The sequence below is a fragment of the Balaenoptera ricei genome, chromosome 2 (genome assembly GCF_028023285.1).
Source record: "Balaenoptera ricei isolate mBalRic1 chromosome 2, mBalRic1.hap2, whole genome shotgun sequence".
Taxonomy (NCBI): Eukaryota; Metazoa; Chordata; class Mammalia; order Artiodactyla; family Balaenopteridae; genus Balaenoptera; species Balaenoptera ricei.
Window position 1 is genome coordinate 11,243,107 of NC_082640.1, and position 22,895 is coordinate 11,266,001.

A 22,895-nucleotide genomic window follows, 5' to 3' on the forward strand; every position below is an offset into this window, starting at 1 on the left:
CCATCTGTTTGTATCATCTTTAATTTCTTTCATCAGTGTCTTATAGTTTTCTGCACACAGGTCTTTTGTCTCCCTAGTTAGGTTTATTCCTAGGTTTTTATTCTTTTTGTTGCAGTGGTAAATGAGAGTGTTTCCTTAATTTCTCTTTCAGATTTTTCATCATTAGTGTATAGTAATGCAAGAGATTTCTGTGCATTAATTATGTAATTATTTACAACTTTACCAAATTCGTTGATTAGCTCTAGTAGTTTTCTGGTGGCATCTTTTGGATTCCCTATATATAGTGTCATAACATCTGCAAACAGTGACAGTTTTACTTCTTCTTTTCCAATTTGTATTCCTTTTATTTCTTTTTCTTCTCTGATTGCTGTGGCTAGTAATACCAAAACTGTGTTGAATAATAGTGGCAAGAGTGGACATCCTTGTCTTATTCCTGATCTTAGAGGAAATGCTTTCAGTTTTTCACCATTGAGAATGATATTTGCTGTGGGTTTGTCTTATATGGCCTTTATTATGTTGAGGTAGGTTCCCTCTATGCCCACTTTCTGGAGAGATTTTATCATAAATGGGTGTTGAATTTGTCAAAAGCTTTTTCTGCATCTATTGAGATGATCATATGGTTTTTATTCTTCAATTTGTTAATATGGTGTATCACATTGATTGATTTGCATATATTGAAGAATCTTTGCAGGCCTGGATAAACCCCACTTGATCATGGTGTATGATCCTTTTAATGTGTTGTTGGATTTTTTTTTTTTTAAGTATTTGTTTATTTATTTATTTATGGCTGTGTTGGGTCTTCATTTCTGTGCGAGGGCTTTCTCTAGTTGTGGCAAGCAGGGGCCACTCTTCATCACGGTGCGCAGGCCTCTCACTATCGCGGCCTCTCTTGTTGCGGAGCACAGGCTCCAGATGCACAGGCTCAGTAATTGTGGCTCATGGGCCCAGCTGCTCCGCGGCATGTGGGATCTTCCCAGACCAGGGCTCGAACGCATGTCCCCTGCATTGGCAGGCAGATTCTCAACCACTGCGCCACCAGGGAAGCCCCTGTGTTGTTGGATTTTGTTTGCTAGTAGTTTGTTGAGGATTTTTGCATCTATATTCATCAGTGATATTGGTCTGTAATTTTCTTTTTGTGTAGTATCTTTGTCTGGTTTTGGTATCAGGGTGATGGTAGCCTCATAGAATGAGTTTGGGAGAGTTCCTTCCCCTGCAATTTTTTGGAAGAGTTTGAGAAGCATGGGTGTTAGCTCTTCTCTAAATATTTGATAGAATTCACCTGTGAAGCCATCTGGTCCTGGATTTTTGTTTGTTGGAAGATTTTTAATCACAGTTTCAATTTCATCACTTGTGATTGGTCCATTCATATTTTCTATTTCTTCCTGGTTCAGTCTTGGAAGGTTATACCTTTCTAAGAGTTTGTCCATTTCTTCCAGGTTGTGCATTTTATTGGCATAGAGTTGCTTGTAGTAGTCTCTTAGGATGCTTTGTATTTCTGCGGTGTCTGTTGTAACTTCTCCTTTTTCATTTCTAATTTTATTTATTTGAGTCCTCCCCCTCTTTTTCATGATGAGTCTGGCCAGTGGTTTATCAATTTTGTTTATCTTCTCAAAGAACCAGCTTTTAGTTTTATTGATCTTTGCTATCGTTTTCTTTGTTTCAGTTTCATTTATTTCTGCTCTGATCTTTATGATTTCTTTCCTTCTACTAACTTTGGGTTTTGTTTGTTCTTCTTTCTCTAGTTCCTTTAAGTGTAAGGTTAGATTGTTTATTTGAGATTTTTCTTGTTTCTTGAGGTAGGCTTGTATTGCTGTAAACTTCCCTCTTAGAACTGCTTTTGCTGCATCCCATAGGTTTTGGATTGTCATGTTTTTATTGTCATTTGTTTCTAGGTATTTTTTGATTTCCTCTTTGATTTCTTGGTTATTTAGTAATGTATTGTTCAGCCTCCATGTGTTTGTGTTTTTTACGTTTTTTTCCCTGTAATTGATTTCTAATCTCATAGCGTTGTGGTCAGAAAAGATGCTTGATATGATTTCAGTTTTCTTAAATTTACTGAGGCTTGATTTGTGACCCAAGATGTGATCTATCCTGGAGAATGTTCCATGTGCACTTGAGAAGAAAGTGTAGTCTGCTGTTTTTGGATGGAATGTCCTATAAATATCAATTAAGTCTATCTGGTCTATTGTGTCATTTAAAGCTTATGTTTCCTTATTAATTTTCTCTTTGGATGATCTGTCCATTGGTGTAAGTGAGGTGTTAAAGTCTCCCACTATTATTGTGTTCTGTCGATTTCCTCTTTTATAGCTGTTGAAGGTTGCCTTATGTGTTGAGGTGCTCCTATGTTGGGTGCATATATATTTATAATTGTTATATCTTTTTCTTGGAATGATCCCTTGATCATTATTTAGTGTCCTTCCTTGTGTCTTGTAACATTCTTTATTTTAAAGTCTATTTTATCTGATATGAGTATTGCTACTCCAGCTTTCTTTTGATTTACATTTGCATGTAATATCTTTTTCCATCCCCTCATTTTCAGTCTTTATGTGTCCCTAGGTCTGAAGTGGGTCTCTTGTAGACAGCATATATATGGGTCTTGTTTTTGTATCCCTTCAGCAAGCCTGTGTCTTTTGGGTGGAGCATTTAATCCATTCATGTTTAAGGTCATTATCGATATGTATGTTCCTATTACCATTTTCTTAACTGTGATGCATTTGTTTTTGTAGGTTCTTTTCTTCTCTTGTGTTTCCCACTTAGAGAAGTTCCTTTAGCATTTGTTGTAGAGCTGGTTTGGTGGTGCTGAATTCTGTTACCTTTTGCTTGTCTGTAAAGCTTTTGATTTCTCCATCGAATCTGAATGAGATCCTTGCCGGGTAGACTAATCTTGGTTGTAGGTTCTTCCCTTTCATCACTTTAAATATATCATGCCACTCCCTTCTGGCTTATAGAGTTTCTGCTGAGAAATCAGCTGTTAACCTGATGGGAGTTCCTTTGTATGTTATTTGTCATTTTTCCCGTGCTGCTTTCAATAATTTTCCTTTGTCTTTAATTTTTGCCAATTTGATTACTATGTGTCTCGGCGTGTTTCTGCTTGGGTTTATCCTGCCTGGGACTCTCTGCACTTCCTAGACTTGGGCGGCTATTTCCTTTCCCATGTTAGGGAAGTTTTCGACTATAATATCTTCAAATATTTTCTCAGGTCCTTTCTGTCTCTCTTCTCCTTCTGGGACCCCTATAATGCGAATGTTGTTGCATTTAATGTTGTCCCAGAGGTCTCTTAGGCTGTCTTCATTTCTTTTCATTCTTTTTTCTTTATTCTGTTCCATGGCAGTGAATTCCACCATTCTGTCTTACAGCTCACTTATCCGTTCTTCTGCCTCAGTTATTCTGCTATTGATTCCTTCTAGTGTATTTTTCATTTCAGTTATTGTATTGTTCATCTCTGTTTGTTTGTTCTTTAATTCTTCTAGGTTTGTTCTTTAATTCTTCTAGGTCTTTGTTAAACATTTCTTGCATCTTCTTGATCTTTGCCTCCATTCTTTTTTCCGAGGTCCTGGATCATCTTCACTATCATTATTCTGAATTCTTTTTCTGGAAGGTTGCCTATCTCCACTTCATTTAGTTGTTTTTCTGGGGTTTTATCTTGTTCCTTCATCTGGTACATAGCTCTCTGCCTTTTCATCTTGTCTGTCTTTCTGTGAATGTGGTTTTTGTTCCACAAGCTGCAGGATTGTAGTTCTTCTTGCTTCTGCTGTCTGCCGTCTGGTCTTCCCTGACATGTTTATTTATCTCAAATAGTTCTCATGACTTTGTTTCTTCTTACTGTATTTTACTGTGGAGCACTTATATATATTATTTTATACTTTATTTTTGGTGAGTTTCTCTCAGTATAGAATGCACATTCCACGAGGACAGAAACTTTGCCTTTCTTATTCACTAGTGTAGCTAGCACCAAGTACATCCTGAAATAATTCTTTGAAGAATGAACAGGGAGTAGTTCTGTTTCTCTACACAGTGGTATCGACACATTCACTAACTTGAAAGAATCATAGCTGATTGCTTCACTGTCAGTCCTTGTAAGCAGCCCAGGAGCCTAAAATTGTATTTTGTAGTTCCAAAAACAACCTTAGGGGCCCAAGTCAATTTTTTCTTAAAGCAGATGTGCCTAGCATCTTTAAGAGTTTGTTCTTACAATGCATTGGAAGCATTTATCTTCCTTTTTTTTTTTTTTTTTTTACGAGATCATGCACAAGAGACCTTAAGATACTTGAGATATTTCAAGGTAAAATCTGAAGCACCTAAAAGATATAAAGAAAATCCAGTTCTTCGGGTTAAAGTAAGGGCCAAGTCATCAGCCAAGAACAGGCACTGGGAACATTCAAAAGAGGGAAAACAAACAGCCATGATAACAGCACAGCTGGTTTTAAATGACCAGAATCAACTAGTTCCGAACAGGAAAAAAAAAAAAAAAAAAATCACCGACTTTTGTTAACTTGCAGTGTTTTGAGCAAAGGCTTTAAGTCTGTAACATTTCTTTTGCTCCTAATCATTGGTTGGTATGTACGCATATATAAGATTACTTTCAGGATGTTGATTTTTTTTTTCCTGAAAAATCCTTACAAGGGTTATGGTGTCACGCCTGAATATATACGTAAGCGAAATGAAGAAGTGAAGAAAGCCCAGGAAGAATATGATAACTATATCCAGGAAAACCTCAGGGAAGCAGCTATGAAAAGGCTATCTGATGAAGAAAGGGAGGCAGTTCTGCAGGTAAGCGTCTGTAGTTTACATTCATGTGTAACTCTTTAAAACATCTGTGAAAGAAAGGTCCACCATCAGTGATTATTATGGCCAGCACTTTGATTTTGAAATCAGAACACTCTCTTTTGCTTATAGTGACAACTGCATGAAACAAAGCTGGCTCTTTGGGGAGAGCAAAAAGTTGTGATATAGGGATTGTTGAATAATAATTTGTTTCCAACTAGGTGAGCTTCTGTTTCTTCCTGAAGTAGTGTCATAAGCAAGCTAAGCTTCTCCTTCAATGAACGTGAATAAATAAAGTAAAAAAGCATTTTGATTTTCATTCCCATGCCCCTGAATTTTTCAAAAATAATATCCATAAGGTAGATATTTTTCACTAGGTGGAGCTCTAGAATAATTGAAACTGTCCCTAGACCAACTTTTTTTTTCTTTCTTATAAGCAAGTGTCCAGATTTTAAAATAACCAGGTGTTAGGCTTTACATATGTTTTCTTTATTTGGAATAAAACAGACTTAAAGACACTTACACTGGAGTTTTTAATGCAAGACTTCTATCTGAAGCATTTAAAATATTGGGGGATGTGAGCACCGTTGCTCCATCATCTTTAGAGAGTATTTATTAAGCACCTACTTACACTGTTCTGTAGTTGTGCTCTCTTGCAGAGGTAAAAATAGTACTTTATTCTTTGTTTTGTTACTTTGAAAGCTTTCTACAAAGTCATTTCTGGTGACCTTTTCAAAACAGAAAAAAAAAAAGCCATTTTTACAACATTAATTTCCATTGAAAAATGGATTCATATGCTGTTATAAATTCTTAGCATTTTATCAGTGTCATCCCAATCATCAGTAAACACTTATTAAATGTCTGTTCTGCATAGAGTATCATGCTAAGCCCCAAGGGGCATAAAATAAAATTTCTGCTATGGATAATGTTGTAATTTAATTGATAAGAGGTGCTGTGTATATATGTACATATAGAAAGATGTGTGTGTGTACAGATCATATGTTTTATAAGGTTCACAGGCATGAACATCCAGTGCAGGACGTAGGTAGGTCTTTAGCTGCGCCTTAAACTGCAGAGTAAGAGGATATCGCAGACAGCAGGAGTGGCCTGAGGGCGGGGACCCTGTCTCTTTGTTGTCAGCAATCTCTGCAATGCCTAACCCAGTGCCCAGTGTAAACACAGGTGATTAATAATGGTGCGCTGGAGAGAAGGAAGGAGGACAGGCAGGCAAGAAGTCTGGCACAGGTGGAAGTGGGACTCAGCCCGTCATTTTCAGGAAGAGCACCGCTCTTTGGTTCCCTTCCTCCCTCTCTCCCTCCCTCCTTCCCTCCCTCCATCAGAGTCTGCCATTCTTAAAACATACATGCCTTTGTGAAAGCCAGGTTTTCATATCTAAGAAAAATAGGAAAAGAAAGGAGGAACCTCCCTGGGAAGGAAAAGGCTCTTCCCTCGGGCACCTGCTTAGTGGGTCAGCAGCTCTCAGCTTCCTGATGTGGTCGCTGCAGAGTTTCTTTGCAGACACTTTGATAGACAATAGCCGATCCTCCCTTGGATGCCGTATTAGCTGGGTAGTGTAGCTGCCATGGTAACAAAGCCACGAGCTCTGTCCCTGACAAACCCTGAGCCCTGCTCCCTTCCCTGGTTGAGAGTTGCATGTAGTTCTGTGACAGTATGGTCATATGTCCCCGAGTAGGGCACATTCTGCTCATTCTTCATAAAATAACAGTCTCATTATCCAGGAAGGGATCATCTGGTCTAATTATTCCAGACTTCTCATTTCACAGATGAGGATAGAAAATACAAATATATCAGTATTAAGTGGGCACATCTGTTCATTCATCCCTCCATTCATCTACTGAACATCTAATCTACCATGTTCCACTCACTGTACCCAGCCTGGGGGATATACTGTTGTGAGCAAAACAAATGTGGTCCTTACTGTCAGTGAACTTGGAGGTTGGTTTACATTGCCCCTGGTCACAACATTATCAAGTAGCTGACGAGGGACTAAAAGGAACATCCACCAGTTCCCAGGCCGGTGTTTTCCTACCACATGATAAGCACGTGCATGAGAGGCAACAGAGGGAAGCTCTTCCCACCTGGGATCCAGCAGGAGATAGAAGGCATACTCGACTGGGATTCTGAAGAGAATTTACAAAGGAACTATTTACAGAGGTGAAGCAGGGCTAAGGGAACCAACAAGGAACACTGAGGCACCCAGGACTAGGGACAGTGGGAATCACCACCACCCTGGGCTGGAAGGGCAGGGGCAGGAAACAGCATTACTAGAGCCGGGTGGGAGCTGGAGCCTGGAAGAGGGGCCCCAACAGGCACTGTAGTCACAGATGGAAGGGCCAGTCGTGTCCAGGTGGTGTCAAGGGGGGGGAAGAAATGCCCCAAGCTCGCTCTCCTCCCACCGGTGCCTTCCTTGGCTGAATTCAGGCAGAGGCTGGAGGGAACAGTGCTGGGGGAGGAGCAGCCCATAGGAATAAATACCTCAGCCCCACCACCGCGCAGCCCCTAGTCACAGCGCAGAACAAGAAGGTAGAGAATGGATGGGGGTGGCAGCAGAGGAGGATGGACCTGAACACACTTCCTATTATTTTATGACTGCTTCTCCTATGTGAAATTTTTCCAAAATTAACAATATTATTTCAGTATTAAACTAGCAGAGAGAAAAATGAAGAAATAAAGGTAAGGGAAAATCAGTATCGCTGCAGTGGATAAAAGATTTTTTTTACATGAAATAACCACAAAACCGCTAAGAGGCTATTTTGGTATAATATGAAATATCAATCCATTTAGTTCCCATCCCTAGAGGTTGACTTTGATCCAAATGTTATTGTACACACTGGAAGATAAAGAAGACTATCCTTTAAAAAGAAAGACTGCAAAACGTGTAGCTGCTGTGACCACAAATAATAGGGAAAGATCACCCAAGGAGCTATGAGAAACCTTTGATATTTCAAAGTGTATAAATACATAGATTTCTTCTCTGCAATAGGCAACCCTGTGGAGCACTGTGGAAACATATTTCCCATTTCATAATGAAAGGCTGTAGAGAAACAGAATTCTTTTGAGGACTTCTTATTGGAATACTTCTCATACACTATTAACAACTGTGTTAGCCCATCCCCCTCTTTTTAAAATTTAGAAGATGCTTCTACCTTTTCCCTTTCCCAAATCCTTGATATAATCTCACTCAAGAAATGTTCAGCATTTGTGGCCTTTTTTCTCAACAAATCTTTTCTATAAAGTGTGTCCAAACTTGTAGTCATTTTTACCTGAGCATGGAAATAAATCATTTTGTCCCCGAAAAGTTTACAAGATTAAATGTGTACTATAAGGGCTTATTATGAAGGTATTGTTATATAAGGCACTTCTAATTCTCTCATAAATCTAAATGTATGGCCATGATTTTCAAGGACCATATTTTCTTTCTTTTTTTTTAATCAATAATTTTAAATTATGCTACTCCTGAGCTCTGGCTAGGACTTCCAATACTATGTTGAATAAAAGTGGCAAGAGTGGGCATCTTTGTCTTGTTCCTGATCTTAGAGGAAAAGCTTTTAGCTTTTCACCATTGAGTATGATGTTGGCTGTGGGTTTGTCGTATTTGGCCTTTATTATGTTGAGGTATGTTCCCTCTGTATGCACTTTGTTGAGAGTTTTTTTTAATCATAAATGGAGGTTGAATTTTATCATGCTTTTTTGCATCAATTGAGGTGATCATATGATTTTTATCCTTTACTTTATTAATGTAGTGTATCACATTGACTGATTTGCGAATATTGAACCAGCCTTGCCTCTCTGGAATAAATCCCACTTGAATAGGGTACAGGCATACCTTGTTTTATTGCACTTCATTTTACTGTGCTTCACGGATACTGAGATTTTTACAAATTGAAGATTTGTGGAAACCCTGCACTGCCAGATGATGGTTAGCATTTTTTAGCAGTAAAGTATTTTTTTAATTACAGTATTTGGTTTTTTAAACATAATGCTATGCATACTTAATAGACTATGGTCTATTTCTAGTTTCATACCATTGTGGTCAGAAAATATGTTTGATATGATTTCAATCCTCTTAAATTTATTAAGACTTGATTTGTAACCTAACATATGATCTGTGCTGGAGAATGTTCTGTGTACACTTGAGAAGAATGTGTATTTGTTGCTTTTGGATGGAAAGTTTTATATATATCTGTGAAGTCCATCTGATCTAACCTGTCATTTAAAGTTGATGTTTCCTTACTGATTTTCTGTCTGGATGATCTATCCATTGATGTAAGTGGAATATTAAAGTCCCCTACTATTATAGTATTGCTGTCTGGTTTTTTCTTTCAATTTGTTAATATTTGCATTAATTTTTTTTTTAAGAGCTCCTGACTTATTTATTTATTTATTTTATTTTTTTGGCTGTGTTGGGTCTTTGTTTCTATGTGAGGGCTTTCTCTAGTTGTGGCAAGCGGGGGCCACTCTTCATCGCGGTGCGCGGGCCTTTCACTGTCGCGGCCTCTCTTGTAGCGGGGCACAGGCTCCAGACGCGCAGGCTCAGTAGTTGTGGCTCACGGGCCTAGTTGCTGTACAGCATGTGGGATCTTCCCAGACCAGGGCTCGAACCCGTGTCCCCTGCATTGGCAGGCAGATTCTCAGCCACTGCGCCACCAGGGAAGCCCTGCATTAATATTTTGATGCTCCTATGTTGGGTACATAAATATTTAAAAATGTTATACCCTCTTGTTGTATCAACCCCTTTATCATTATGTCATGCCCTTTGTCCCTTATTACAGTCTTTGTTTCAAAGTCAGTTTTTTCTGTCATAAGTATAGCTACCCCAGCTTTCTTTTGGTCTTCATTTGCATGGGATATGTTTTTCCATCTGTGTGTCAGGGATCATAATTTCCAGGCAATATTTTAAATTCTACTTTCAGTTTTACTTTTCATTTTTGTGTAAATAAAATGATTTGTGCACCCATAGTGAATAACAAAGTGTTAATTTATAAAATTTCATTGCATGAGTTCAATTAGTTTAAGACCATTTTATCAGTGGAGCCTCTAGTGCATTGTGATAAGAAATGATAACTGTGCAGAGATGGAAATAACCTTTATTGCTCCTAAGAGATTCCTTATTTTGAATTTGTTGGTTTCTGAGAACATAAAAGGTTAACTTACATTATTGAATTAGCATATGTGTTACATGTAATGATATTTCAGTCATTTCTAGAATAAATTAATGGAAAGTATAGATCCATTAACTATATGGAGGAAGAATTCTTTCTAATACTGAAAACACATAAAAGATTATCACTTGTTAAATTGAATTTTGGCATTTTATACAATTCCATTTAGTCAGATATAAGAAAACATGGCCATGTAAGTCAGAATCAAGTGTTTTGATGTGATTTCTCTGTTGAAGAATGAGGATAATATTTTTTTTCTAAAGAAAAAAAATGAAAATTTTTATAAGAAATAATTTCCTGTTCAAAATTGTTTTTTTGCTTGGGACATCAACTCTTAAGTTGTTTTTACCAAAGCATTTGCTACGAGCTTAGTTTCATACTACTCATAACTCTGCATACACGTATTTGATGGTAAAAACAAGTACAGTAACATTAAAAACAAAGAAAATAAATACTCCCAGTGGGAATTGAGCACACAATCAAGGACAGGGTTTGGCCTCTGTACAGTATTTTTTGTTACTGTGGCCAAGAACTTGATAAACACATATCATTTTTTAGTTATTTTTGTCAGCTTTCTTTACCTGTTTACATTTTTCCTTCCCAGTGCAATTTTCTTTGCAATTTACTCTGCTTCTGCAGTTTACTTGGCTATGTACAGTTTTCTTTACCATTTGCAGGGGCTGAAAAAGAACTGGGAAGAAGTACATAAGGAGTTTCAGTCCCTCTCGGTCTTCATCGACTCCATACCAAAGAAGATTCGCAAGCAGAAGCTGGAAGAAGAGATGAAGCAGCTGGAACACGACATTGGTGTCCTCGAAAAGCACAAAATTATTTATATTGCTAATAAGCAATAGTGGATTTTTAAAAATATAGTCATTTTAACATAGAAAAGAAAACCCACGGAAAACATAGAAATTAAATCATAAGTTTTTTTCAAAGAGGAAAATACTATGAAGAGTATAAAACTAGTCTTTACCAAAATGCTTAGGCAACGTTTAAAGAATAATTGTATTATTTACTTACATAGAGAAAAAAAAAAATTTTTTTTTCACCAGCGTCAGGGTTTCCATGTATAACCTGATTAAAATTTGATGTACTTGTTTCAGATAAACATTCATTTCTGGGCCCTGAAAAATAAAGTCAGCACTCAGAACTTCACGTTTTTTTCTACACTGCGTAATACAAGGAATACAGGGTTAAAAACTGTAAAGTATTTTGAATTGGAAATAGTGGTGTAAGCTTTTTTACTACTCTGAAGTATTTTCTACATATTATTCCAGAGATCCAAAAATTACATATATTTTCTGGTAGCCTATGTCATTTGCAGCTATTCACACCTACAAATATTTTCAATATCCATAATGTTATATATAGGCTGAGAGGTTTACATTTGGAGGAAGAAAAATTAAGAAGATAACATAAAATCAAGGAGACAACTTATAAATTGTGTCACTAAGGATTGTTGAAGAGAATAGCCTTCTTCCTGACATCCAACTTTTAAAAACTGCTATTCTAGGTGCTTTATTCCATAATTTACTATGTGTATTTCACTAAAATGGATATTACTTTTTCTTTTTGGCTTTCTCTATTTCATGAATTCTAATGTTTCTATTTGTAAGGTTACATAATTTATTAAGCAATAAGTTTATGTAAGTAGAGCTGTCTTCAACTCAAAATAAATGAGCCTATAAATGTCCAAGAAGGAAAAGATTCTTTTATGAAATTTTAAATAGAGAGATTTGGTAAAATATATGAAACTATAAAATATCAGAGCAATAACCATTTTTACTGCTTACACTGATTTTTATCCTGTTGGCAACACAGAAAAAAATGATAATTTTTTCAGGCTTTTTCACAAACACGGAATTTGGGAGCATTGTAGAAAAGCTAACTTTCATTAAAGAAAAATTTTTATATACAAATATTTTTGAAAACTCACTTTAAACTTTTTTTCATGTATCTGTCTAGGCATCATTTCTTTATTCCTTTATTACCTTAGGACAGATATAAAATAAAGAATAGTACAGTTGACCCTTGAACCATTAAGGGGCTAGGGGCACTGATCCTCCACACTGTTGAAAATCTGTGTATACCTTATAGTTAGTCCTCTGTCTGTTTGGTTCCTCCATATCCATGGTTCCATATCCTCAGAGTCAACCAACCACAGATTGTGTAGTACCACCGTGTTTATTATTGAAAAGAATCCATGTGTAAGTACACCCACACAGTTCAAACCCATGTTGTTCAAGGGTCAACTGTATATGATAAATTCTCATTTATGCAGAATTTCCTTCCTTTTTAAGGCTGAATAATACTCCACTGTCTGTATATACCACATTTTGCTTATCCTTTCTTCTGTTGATGGACACTTGGGTTGCTTCCACGTTTTATCTGTTGTGAATAAGGCTGCTGTGAACATAGGTATACAAATATCTCTTTGAGACCCTGCTTTCAATTCTTTTGGGTATATATCCAAAAGTAGATTTGCTGAATCATATGGTAATTCTATTTTTAAGTTTTTGAGGAAATGTCATACTCTTTTCCACAGCAGCTATACTATTTTACATTCCCACCAATGCTGTACAAGTGTCCCAGTTTCTCCACATCCTTGCCAACACTTGTTGTTTTCTGTTTTTTGGTAGTAGTCATACTAATAGGTGTGAGGTGGCACCTCATTTTAGTTTGGTTTGCATTTCCTTACTGATTACTGATGTTAAGTATCTTTTCTTGTGCTTATTAGCCATTTGTATGTCTTCTGTGGAGAAATGCCCTTTGCCCATTTTTTTAATTGGATTTTTTGATTTTGTTGTTGTTGTTGAGTTTTAGGAATTTTCTGTATATTCTGGATATTAATCCCGTATCACATATAGGATTTGCAAATATTTTCTTCTGTGGGTTGCCTTTTTACTTTATTGATAGTGCCTTTTGATATACAAAAATTTTCAATTTTCATGAAGTGTCCAGTGTGTCTATTTTTTCTTTTGTTACCTGTGCCTTTGGTGTCATATCCAAGAAATCACTGCCAAATCCAATGTTGTAAAGGATCTTTTATCCTGTTTTTTCTTGCAAGAGTTTTATTGTTTTAGGTCTTACATTTAGGTCTTTGATCCATTTTGAGCTAATGTTTATACATGATGTTAGTAAGTTTTAAAATCAGAAAGTTTTGAATCCTCCAGTCTTGTTCATCTTTTTCAAGATCATTTTGGCTATTCGGAGTCCCTTGAGATTCCACATGAATTTAGGATAGGTTCTTTTATTTCTGCAAAAAAAGGTCATTGGGATTTTGCTAGTGATTGCATTGAATCTGTAGATTGGTTTGAGTAGTACTGACATTTTAACTATATTAAGTCTTCCAATCCATGAACATGGGATGTGTTTCCATCTATTTTTGTCTTCTTTAATTTCTTTCAGCAACATATTATAGTTTTCATTATACAAGTCTTTCACCTCCTTGGTTAAGTACATTCTTAAGTATATTTGATGCTATTGTGAATGGAATTGTTTTTGTAATTTCCTTTTTAGATCATTCATTGTTTATAGAAATACAACTGACTTTTGTGTGTTGACCTTATATCTTGCTACTTTGCTGAGCTCAGTAATTAATTCTAACAGTTTTTTTTGTGTATGAAATCTTTAGAGATTTCTACATGGAATATCAAATAATCTGCAGATAATTTTACTTTTTCCTTTCCAACTTGGGTGGCTTTATGTCTTTTTCTTGCCAGTTGCTCTGACTAGAACTTCCAGTACTACGTTGAATAGAAGTGGTGAAAGCAAGCATCCCTGCCTTGTTGCTGATCTCAGAGGAAAAGCTTTCAGTCTTTAACCATGATGTTCACTGTAGGTTTTTAGTATATAGCTTTTATTATGTTGAGATAAGTACCTTTTATTCCTAGTTGTTGGGTTTTTTTGTGTGTTTTTATCATGAAAGGGTGTTGTGAACATCACTTTTTAAACTAAGAGCTATCTCTCAAATGATCAGTGTGTTCTCTCCTAGTTATCAAGCTATGTGGGAAGAAAAATCATAATCAAAAGGGTATCTTGGCTAGAACAGAGTAAAAAAAAGTAATTAGATTATAAAAATCTCTTCAGCTAACAAAGCTCATTCATTGTCATTCAACAAATACTAACTGTCTATAATGTGCCAGGAACTGTTCTGATTGCTGGGTAGAAAAGTGAACAAAATAACTATGTTGGAAGACACAAGTAATCAGACAAATGCATCTATAATTAGAAATTGAAATTAGTGATTGGTAAGAAAAAAAAAAATAGGAGGCTATTTTGCAAGGGAATATAAAGTGAGTCCTAAATCAGATTTTATAGTTAAGGGGATGCATTTCTGAGGATCTGACATTTAAAAATAGGCTAAAGAATGAGTAAAAGTTAGGAGAGATGGGGAAGAGAAATATTGTGGAGGGAAAAAGAATCCAAGCAGAGAGAATAAAATGTGTAAAGGATCTGGGGCAGGAAACCCTGAACCCATAGGAGGAAGGAAGCCATTAGGGCTGGATGGTACTTAGAGAAGGGAGAAAGGTGCAAGGTGAAGATGAAGAGGGAAGCAGGGGCCATTGGTGTGTTTTAAGCAGGGAGGTGGCACGAGGCGAAAAATATTTTTATTTTTTTATTTTTTAAATATTTATTTATTTGGCTGCACCAGGTCTTAGTTGCAGCACGGGGGATCTTCGTTGCCATGTGTGGGATCTTTAGTTGCAGCATGCAGGATCTAAGTCCCTGACCAGGGATTGAACCCGGGCCCCCTGCATTGGGACCATGGAGTCTTAACTGCTGGACCACCAGGGAAGTCCCAAAGAGTATTTTTAAATGATCATTTACTATATGGATTAAAGTGGAAGAATGAATGAATGTGGGGATACTAATTAGGAGACTATCATAGTCCTCCAGGTAAAGAAGATAGTGGCATAGACCAAAGCTGTGGTAGTGAAGGCAAAGAGTAGCTGTTGGCTTCCAGAAATATGTAAGAAATAAAAATGTAACTTGGTGATGGATTGAAAGGAGAAGAGAGTGGTTTCAAGGATGACAGCTACATTTCTGATTTGAGCAACTGGTCAGTGAGGGCGCCATTTTCTGAGGTGGAAAAATCTAAAGGAGGAGCAGATTGGAGGAGGTTATGGTGAAGAATGAAAAATACAATTTTTTTTAAGCTAGTGTTCTTTATTTATTTATTTTTTGGCCACATCATGCGGCATGCAGGATCTTAGTTCCCCAACCAGGGATCGAACCCGTGTCCCCTGTATTGGGAGCGTGGAGTCTTAACCACTGGGCAAGGGAAGTCCCAAGAATACGATTTTTGACATGTTGTATTTATGATAATCTTGTGACATCTAGTTGGAAATTTAGATAGGTAGGTAGATATTTGAGTCAGAAAAGAGATCTGGGGTAGAATGATAAATTTTGAAATTCAGCAGTGTGAATGAGACCCTGGGACAAAGAATTGAGTGAGAAGACAGTGAATGAGCTCCCATCAACTCTTGTGTTCAGAAGTCAGATGGGAGAGCAGGAAGGAGCAAGGAGATGAAAGATTGAGTGACCCAAGAGGTCAGAAGAAATACAGGAAGCCAAGAAAATTCAAGAAAGGAGTGCCCTTTTCCTAAGGTAGAACTTTGAAAATGGGAATGAAATTCTCAACACCTGGCCACGCCTTCCTCTTCCCTGCTCTGAGCAGGCTACAGGTCACCTTCTATATGGGCTCCTCTGCTCCTGTTTTATATTTGCAGTCCAAACTCTTATGCTGAAACCCTTTTATCTCTCTAGGTATGTTAATCTCATTGATCGATGTCCCAAAATTAGCATGTGACTTAAGGTGCCCATTAATACAGCCCACATGAACACAATTCGACTACCAAAGTGAAGGAAACTTTTCAGCAGCTCAAGGACATTTTTCAGCAGTTAAGGAAGCCAATGCTGCTTAATATCATAATTAACTCTTTAGAGGGCAATCTAATTTCACAGAAGGTGGTCTATTCATAAATACTGATTACTCCAAGTTGGAGACAAACATTTATAAGGGACAAAAAGAGCAAGGTAGTTTTTTTGGAGCATTTCTTTCTTCCTGCTCTGATGTGCTATGGTGAAAAAAATCAGCAGGTCTGACTCTGACAATAAGTTATGTGACTTTTTGGGCAATCACTTAGTGTTCATCAACCTTAGTTCCATCTATAAAGCAAACTGAACTAGATTCTGTCTCACCCTCCTTCCAGTTCTAATGGTATATCACTATAAAACTATATGACTATTTTCAACCTCGCTTAAGCAGAAGTTTGGTCTTTAGACTGATCAGAATGCAGAAAATCGTTAAGAGGATCCAGAGCCAATGATTTTCACCAGCCCTCATCAGCTCAACCCGCCATTTGACAAACTGGAAAAAATGTTAAGTAAAGTGAAAAACATCACTTGTTTGCAGATCTTTTTAGATGAAGATTTTCTTAATAATAGTCATTTGAGGTTTTCAATCACAGGGTGTTCTTCACTCTAAGGATTTTAAGTAGATGGTCTCTCTAGAAAACTAGTGCTGAAAGGAAAAAGGAAGGAAGGGAGGACAGGAGAGAGGGAAAGGGACAGGGGGAGGGAGGGGAGGAGAAGTGTTTAAAAAGAAATGGGATAATGTCCCTTTAGCTAGAAAGAGTGGTTCCAGTTACAGAAGAACATTCTCTCTGACTGTACCAGAGCCTCTATGCTTTTAGACGATATCTGACAAAACAAAACAAAACAAAAAACAAAAAACTTGTCTTCATAATAAAAAAATACTGAATGAGGTCATTTTTTCTTCACACATAATGTGCCTGATGAGAAAGAACTGAAATTAGCAACAGACTAAGTTAATGCTAATTATCCCTGAAAACTAAAGATAATGTTTCACAGGATTGGTGTAAAAAGACCATGCACATAATAATTTGTTTAAACTGCACATGCAGATATGGCCTTTAGATACACACTTTTTATTCTAAAAGATGCTGCCTCTATAGGAAATGAAACTGGATGGGTGTTTGTTTGTTTGTTTACCTGCCTTCACTTAGGCACCCAGATGAGTGTTGTCTATGAAGTTAGGGTATACACTTATCTAAATGATGCTGCTGATGTGGAAAACATCTGTGGAATTCTTTTGGAATAAAAAGCATTCCTCCCACCCCTGAACCTCTACCACCAAGTTCTCCTTTCCTGAGACAGCCAATGCTTCAATTTTTTATGTACCTTTTCAGAAATATAAAAGCAAATGAATGGACTTCCCTGGTGGCACAGTGGTTAAGAATCCGCCTGCCAATGCAGGGGACACGGGTTCGAGTCCTGGTCCGGGAAGATCCCACATGCCACAGAGCACCTAAGCCTGTGCGCCACGACTACTGAGCCTGCGCTCTAGAGCCCGCGAGGCACAACTACTGAGCCCGCGTGCTGCAACTACCGAAGCCTGTGAGCCTAGAGCCCGTGCTCCGCAATAAGAGAAGCCACCGCAATGAGAAGCCCGCGCACCGCAACGAAGAGTAGCCACCGCTTGCCACAACCAGAGAAAGCCTGCGCTCAGCAACAAGACCCAACACAGCCAAAAATAAAATAAATAAATAAATTTATATATATATATATATAAGATCCTGCAAGCCTCGCAGCGTGGTCAAAAAAAAAAAAAATCAAATTTAAAAAAAAAAAGCAATACACCTAATTATGTATATTATATATACATACATATTTCTCTCACTTTTAAAAAACTCAACTAAGAGCACACAGTAACACTTGCCTTTTCAGTTAGTAAGCTCATTTTTTATCAATACATAATGTTCTTCATTCCTTTTTGTAGATGAATGGTATTAAGTTGTATGGGTGTATATAATATATTTTACCAGCACCCTATTGATGGACATTTATTTCATTTAAGTTTTTTCAGTATTTCCTATTAAAAGCAGTGCTGAAGTAACTGACCTTGAACCTACCTCATTTTACACATTTGGCTATATTTGTAGAAAATCATTCCCAGGAGTAAAATAACTAGGTCAAAAGGTATGTACACTTGTAATTTTATTAGAAACTCTTTTAAATTTTGCTCTGTGTGTGTTTGTGTGTGTGTGTGTGTGTGAATAGGTGATGTATATACATGGTCAAAAATTCAAAATTCATAACTACCCAAAGGTGAGTAAGGAGAAGTAAGTCTCCCTCATGCTTCTTTCCTGTAGCCACTGAATCCCCCTGCCCAGAAGCAACCACTGTGACCAGCCTCTGTGTACTTTCCAAATAATAACTCTAGGCATATGTGTGTAGGATAAAAGTAATGATATATGTGTCTATAGGAGAATTACTCCAATTCAACAGGTATGTGGTTTTCTTCTGGTATGTCAGTGGAGATCAGAAGACTCTTGCCAAGAGAGGTATCATATAGTCAGTGTAAGCACTCAGGCAAGGAATAGCTTTTTTATCGTCCCATCATTCATTATCGCCATTATCTGTAGATTCGATCAAGAAAGCAGAGGTTTTGTTGACTTTCACTATGCCTGTGTGTTCATTCTGGATGGAAGAGAGGCCATGGATATGGGACCTTGCCCTGTCCTTGGCCACACCATGTTGAATTTCCAATCTGGGTTCATTGCAACCATTTGAGATCTGCTTTCATCTTCCTAGTGGCGGGGTGTGCATTGAGTCTACTGATTCCTGTGTTTGGTGTTCTTCTCTTTCTTAGAAACACTGGAAGCCTACACATTAATTAACTTTAGATTGCAGGCCACATTCAGAGAACCTCCCTTAACTCTATTCACTCCCATCTTTCTGTGCAAATGGGCCTGAGTTCTTCTCTTTCTTAGTATCTTGTTAAAAATAAGAAGCAGTCGACCCACCACAATATCCTAAGTTTTTACAGACAATCCCCCTTGAGAGTGTAGCTAAGTCACGTGGTTTCTCTTCTGTGACAGTACAAGAGACAATTTTACCAAATACTTTGCCGTGGAATAACAAGGGTCAGCAGCTTCCCAGCCTGTCCAAGAATCTTTCCTATCATGCTTATGCCACCCTGTTCATGACTATTAAAAGGAATTGGACCTTTCATGGCTCAGAAGTCTGTCAAGTCTTACCTTTCATAGGATCCTGTTCCAATGATGTGGTTCTTGTATCACCTAAGTGGACATAATAACCAGAGTTTGCTATTACACGCTCAAGGCCCCCTATTCACCAGTAGGATTCAAAGTTTCTTTTAAGCAAGGAAAGCAACAAAACAGAGGGACCCAGCAGCTGTCTGCTTTCCTTTCTATCTCCTGGTCTTTTTGAGGACAACACAAAGGACAAACTTTAATCTTGTGCAATTCCCACATGTATGAGCTGTGCTTTTTGGACTGATACAGGTTTCTTTTATCTTCATTGGCTTTGAGGAGACAGTGAAATTTTCTCCTGGGTAAGCTCTATGGCTGTACACAGCCAGCAGGCTAGGATTCAGGCCCAGCACCCTGGAGGTCACATGTGGTTCCATCTGGACAAACACTTCAAAACAAATTCCCTGGCTTTTCTTCAGAATTATTGAGATGACAGGCAGCTGCCACCCACGTGGTAAGATGGTGTCCAGCACTAACACGAAGGCCTTACAGTATGTGGGTGGTAGACAGTGAGACTGGTGAGTTAGGCTTTAAATTATTAAATTATCTTAGAATTTGGAACACCATCTTGCTATATCATTAAACTGCTGTAATTCTTTTGCAGTGCACCCATAGCTTTTCCAAAAATCACTGTGACACACCCTTTGGGGATTTAAAATACAGTAGTAAAGCTTAAAAGACTCTATTTCTTCTAAGTGTATTTTATAACGTAAAAAATAATGTGCCAAGGTTCCAAGTTTTCAGAATTTCTAGTTATTTCAGAATTAGCCAAACAAGTTAATGACAATTGACTCATACACTTTTTGAAAATTAAATAAAATGGAAACTTTTCATAAAGTAAAAATGTAAGCCACAGGCCTTAAAGAGAATAATCCTCTTTGTAAAAAACGCATTATTCTAGCATGATTTAGTCTTGTGTTTCTAGTAATATCTCATACGTTTAAGTATATTTTAAGCAGTTATCTGACATTGATTCATCATATGGCACTTTGGGTATTGTTTTAGGACTCAGGTATTTTTCATGTAAATGGAACTTAATTATATTGAGTGTTCAGACTGATATTTTATTATTACAATCCCTTTAATACACACATTGAGGCTAATTATCTTAAAATAGATTTTTTGAAAACTATTTTAAATGGTTAGATTCTTTTAAAAGTCACATCAGAATTCACGTGTTCAAGATATTTTATTCAAATGTTTAAGAGAAAACTAATTCTAAAATTATTATACTTGCTAACCAGTATTCTTATGGGGGTCTTATGTAGTGTGATTCTTTTTACCTGCTCTTCCACCTTACACATTGAACTTTTCTATTGCATGTTCTTAAGATCATATTTTGCTTATTCATCCTTCTCATGCCCATATCTCTGCTTTGTTCCATGCTTTTCTGTAGACACAAAAACTTTTCATTTCCAGGACAAATAGTAGTATAATCATTTATAAATGTCAGTTAAACTCAACATATAGAGAGAGCCAACAATGGACAAAACTCAGTTGAAGTGACAATGACTCAGTTTGCTCATGTGTGTATAATGAAACATCACAACTGCACCTAGTCAATAGTGACTATGAGATACCATGAATTCTAAGGCAGTCTCATTTCAGAGATGTTTTGATGTGAAAACTATGCATCTTAAAGTAGATGTAATATAGTAGTAGCCCTTCTACTAAAACATCACACCACCTCTTAGATGTTACCTTTCTTTTAAAACCCGGCTCAAATCCAGCTCATTGTGGAAGCGCCCACGATTATTACACCACTCAACACACCACATTGCTCACAGAACCCCGAGTATCCACTTACGCAGTGGTATGTCACACTTGCTCTCTTTTTCAGAATAAATTCTTAGGAACCAGGCTGTAAGAATCCTCTTTGATATTGCTTAGCATGGCTTTCAGCTGACAGCTGGGGTGATGCCCTCCTGGGAAATTAGAGCAGAATAAAAAGCAGTGGGCATCAAAGTGCCCACTTCGATGGTTAGTTTAGCAAACTTATAGTTTGATCATTCGATGTGCAAACATTTCCCCTTATATTTAGAGCTCTTGTCCTCCCTCTGTAACACCTGCCTATTAAATCCACAATCTGTTGGATTTGACTCCTAACCGATGCTTAATTTGTGTAGCTTAGATATTTCTGTGAAAATTTACTACCATGATTACTCTACCATCTAATGGGGGGAAAAGTTTTGTTCCTATGGTAACTGTTGTAGAACAGTGCATACTTACTATACTTCTAAAATATGCAGCCCAGCCTTGTGGGAATACACATCATCTTGAAAGAATTTTCTCCCTTCAATAAAGATTGATATTTTCCCCCATTTTCACCTGATTTCAGAATAAAATAAAACTTTGTAAGAAGTGCTAAGGAAGAGCTTGAGGAAATGAGAACCGTGGATGGGTCTCGCCCCTGCAGCTGTCATGGGAGAGCAACGCAGCCCTCAAGTGGTTTCTGAGAATACATGTCCAATCCCTCTATGGCTGTATTCCTCCCAGACTCTTTCTGTTTTCCATGTCTCATCATGTTTGCTGTGTTTGGGATGTTGCTATGCAAAAATGATATAAAAGAGTGGGGTTTTTTCCTAAGGCAATCAAGCTTAGCAAATGCAAGTTTAGGATGATGCAGAAGTTTCTCAGAAAAATTTTAGCATACCTCGGGGAATGATTTAAGAATGCTCATGATAAGAAAGGATAAATGTCAATAATGGCCTAAAATGTCATTCCACATGAGAAAATTAATCAGTTCCAGGGTTTTTGTAACTATTGATATCATTTAAACCACAGTTCTTATTTGTATTTTTGCAAACAAGACTTTCTCCATCTTTTTTCTTCAAATTAGTTACTCTCTATGAGTTTTTTCCCTTTAAAAATTCTATGCTACAGGGCCTCCCTGGTGGTGCAGTGGTTAGGAAACAGCCTGCCAATGCAGGGGACACGGGTTCAAGCCCTGGTCCGCAAAGATCCCACATGCCGCGGAGCACCTAAGCCCGTGCGCCACAACTACTGAGGCTGCGCTCTAGAGCCCGCGAGCCACAACTCCACAACTACTGAAGCCCGCTGCCTAGAGCCCGCGCTCCGCAACAAGAGAAGCCACCGCAATGAGGAGTAGCTCCTGCTCGCCGCAACTAGAGAAAGCCCACGCGCAGCAATGAAGACCCAACGCAGCCAAAAATAAATAAATAAATAATTTAAAAAATTATATGCTACAATCTTATTAAAGCAAAGAAACAAATACATCAGAACTACAATTTTTAGTATTCGCTAGAAAAGTTTGCATTATGGTCTCCTTTTTGTTTTATCTTTCTTTTTGTGTGTGTGAATTTTTCTCCAGAGCTTACTTAGAGATCTGTGGATTCTATAGTTCTGTGATAGAAGAGGAATTAGGAAAAATGTTGATAATATCTTAAGCACATAACCCCATCCTCAGCAAACATGACTTATAGACAGTAATGTAGGTAGCAGTAATGAAGGTAGCAGTCCCTGAGTACAGGTCACCCTGCATAAGGTACAGGATTCGTAGGTGGTATTATGGGTTTCCAAACATCCTGCCCTCTCATCAACATGTGACAGTGTCTGAAATTCCACCATCATGTTTTATCGGGCACTCCTGAATTAGATTATCCAAACAGGGAGAAGGCCCCAATAGAAGGAGTCACAAGGCACGTAAGAGAGTAGGGCAGCATAGGGGACTGAAAAAAAGCGCGGGTGCACAGTTACACCATACAGGGCAGGTCCAGGGGAAGCTTGGACGGCAGAGGATATTATGAAGGATATTAGCTGCTTGATGAGTGACAGCGTGTCAGCATCTGTGTAAAGAGGTTGGCGGAAGACATAGAAGGCATTTCCTGCTTTCTAAGCTTGCCGT

At 37.6% G+C, this 22,895-nt stretch overlaps 1 protein-coding gene and 1 long non-coding RNA gene across 5 annotated transcripts in view; one reads left to right on the forward strand and one right to left on the reverse strand.

Annotated features, from left to right (window-relative positions):
* The window catches only part of ENKUR (enkurin, TRPC channel interacting protein), a 49,511-nt gene that overhangs the window by 19,555 nt on the left and 7,061 nt on the right, over positions 1-22,895 (forward strand). For 3 of the 4 annotated variants that reach the window (XM_059910768.1, XM_059910759.1, XM_059910749.1), the window contains exons 4-5: positions 4,624-4,770; positions 10,625-10,920. In XM_059910768.1, the coding sequence (XP_059766751.1) occupies positions 4,624-4,770; positions 10,625-10,801 (324 nt within the window). In that variant the 3' untranslated portion in view covers positions 10,802-10,920. Of the gene's footprint in view, positions 1-4,623; positions 4,771-10,624; positions 10,921-22,895 lie in introns of those variants that run through there. The other variant, XR_009500221.1, reaches the window with a different exon arrangement.
* LOC132357391 (uncharacterized) lies at positions 10,981-20,944 on the reverse strand. Its single transcript, XR_009500223.1, has 3 exons — positions 20,838-20,944; positions 19,016-19,057; positions 10,981-11,074 (listed from the first exon to the last, which is right to left on the reverse strand). It is a non-coding gene; the product is annotated as an uncharacterized LOC132357391 (long non-coding RNA).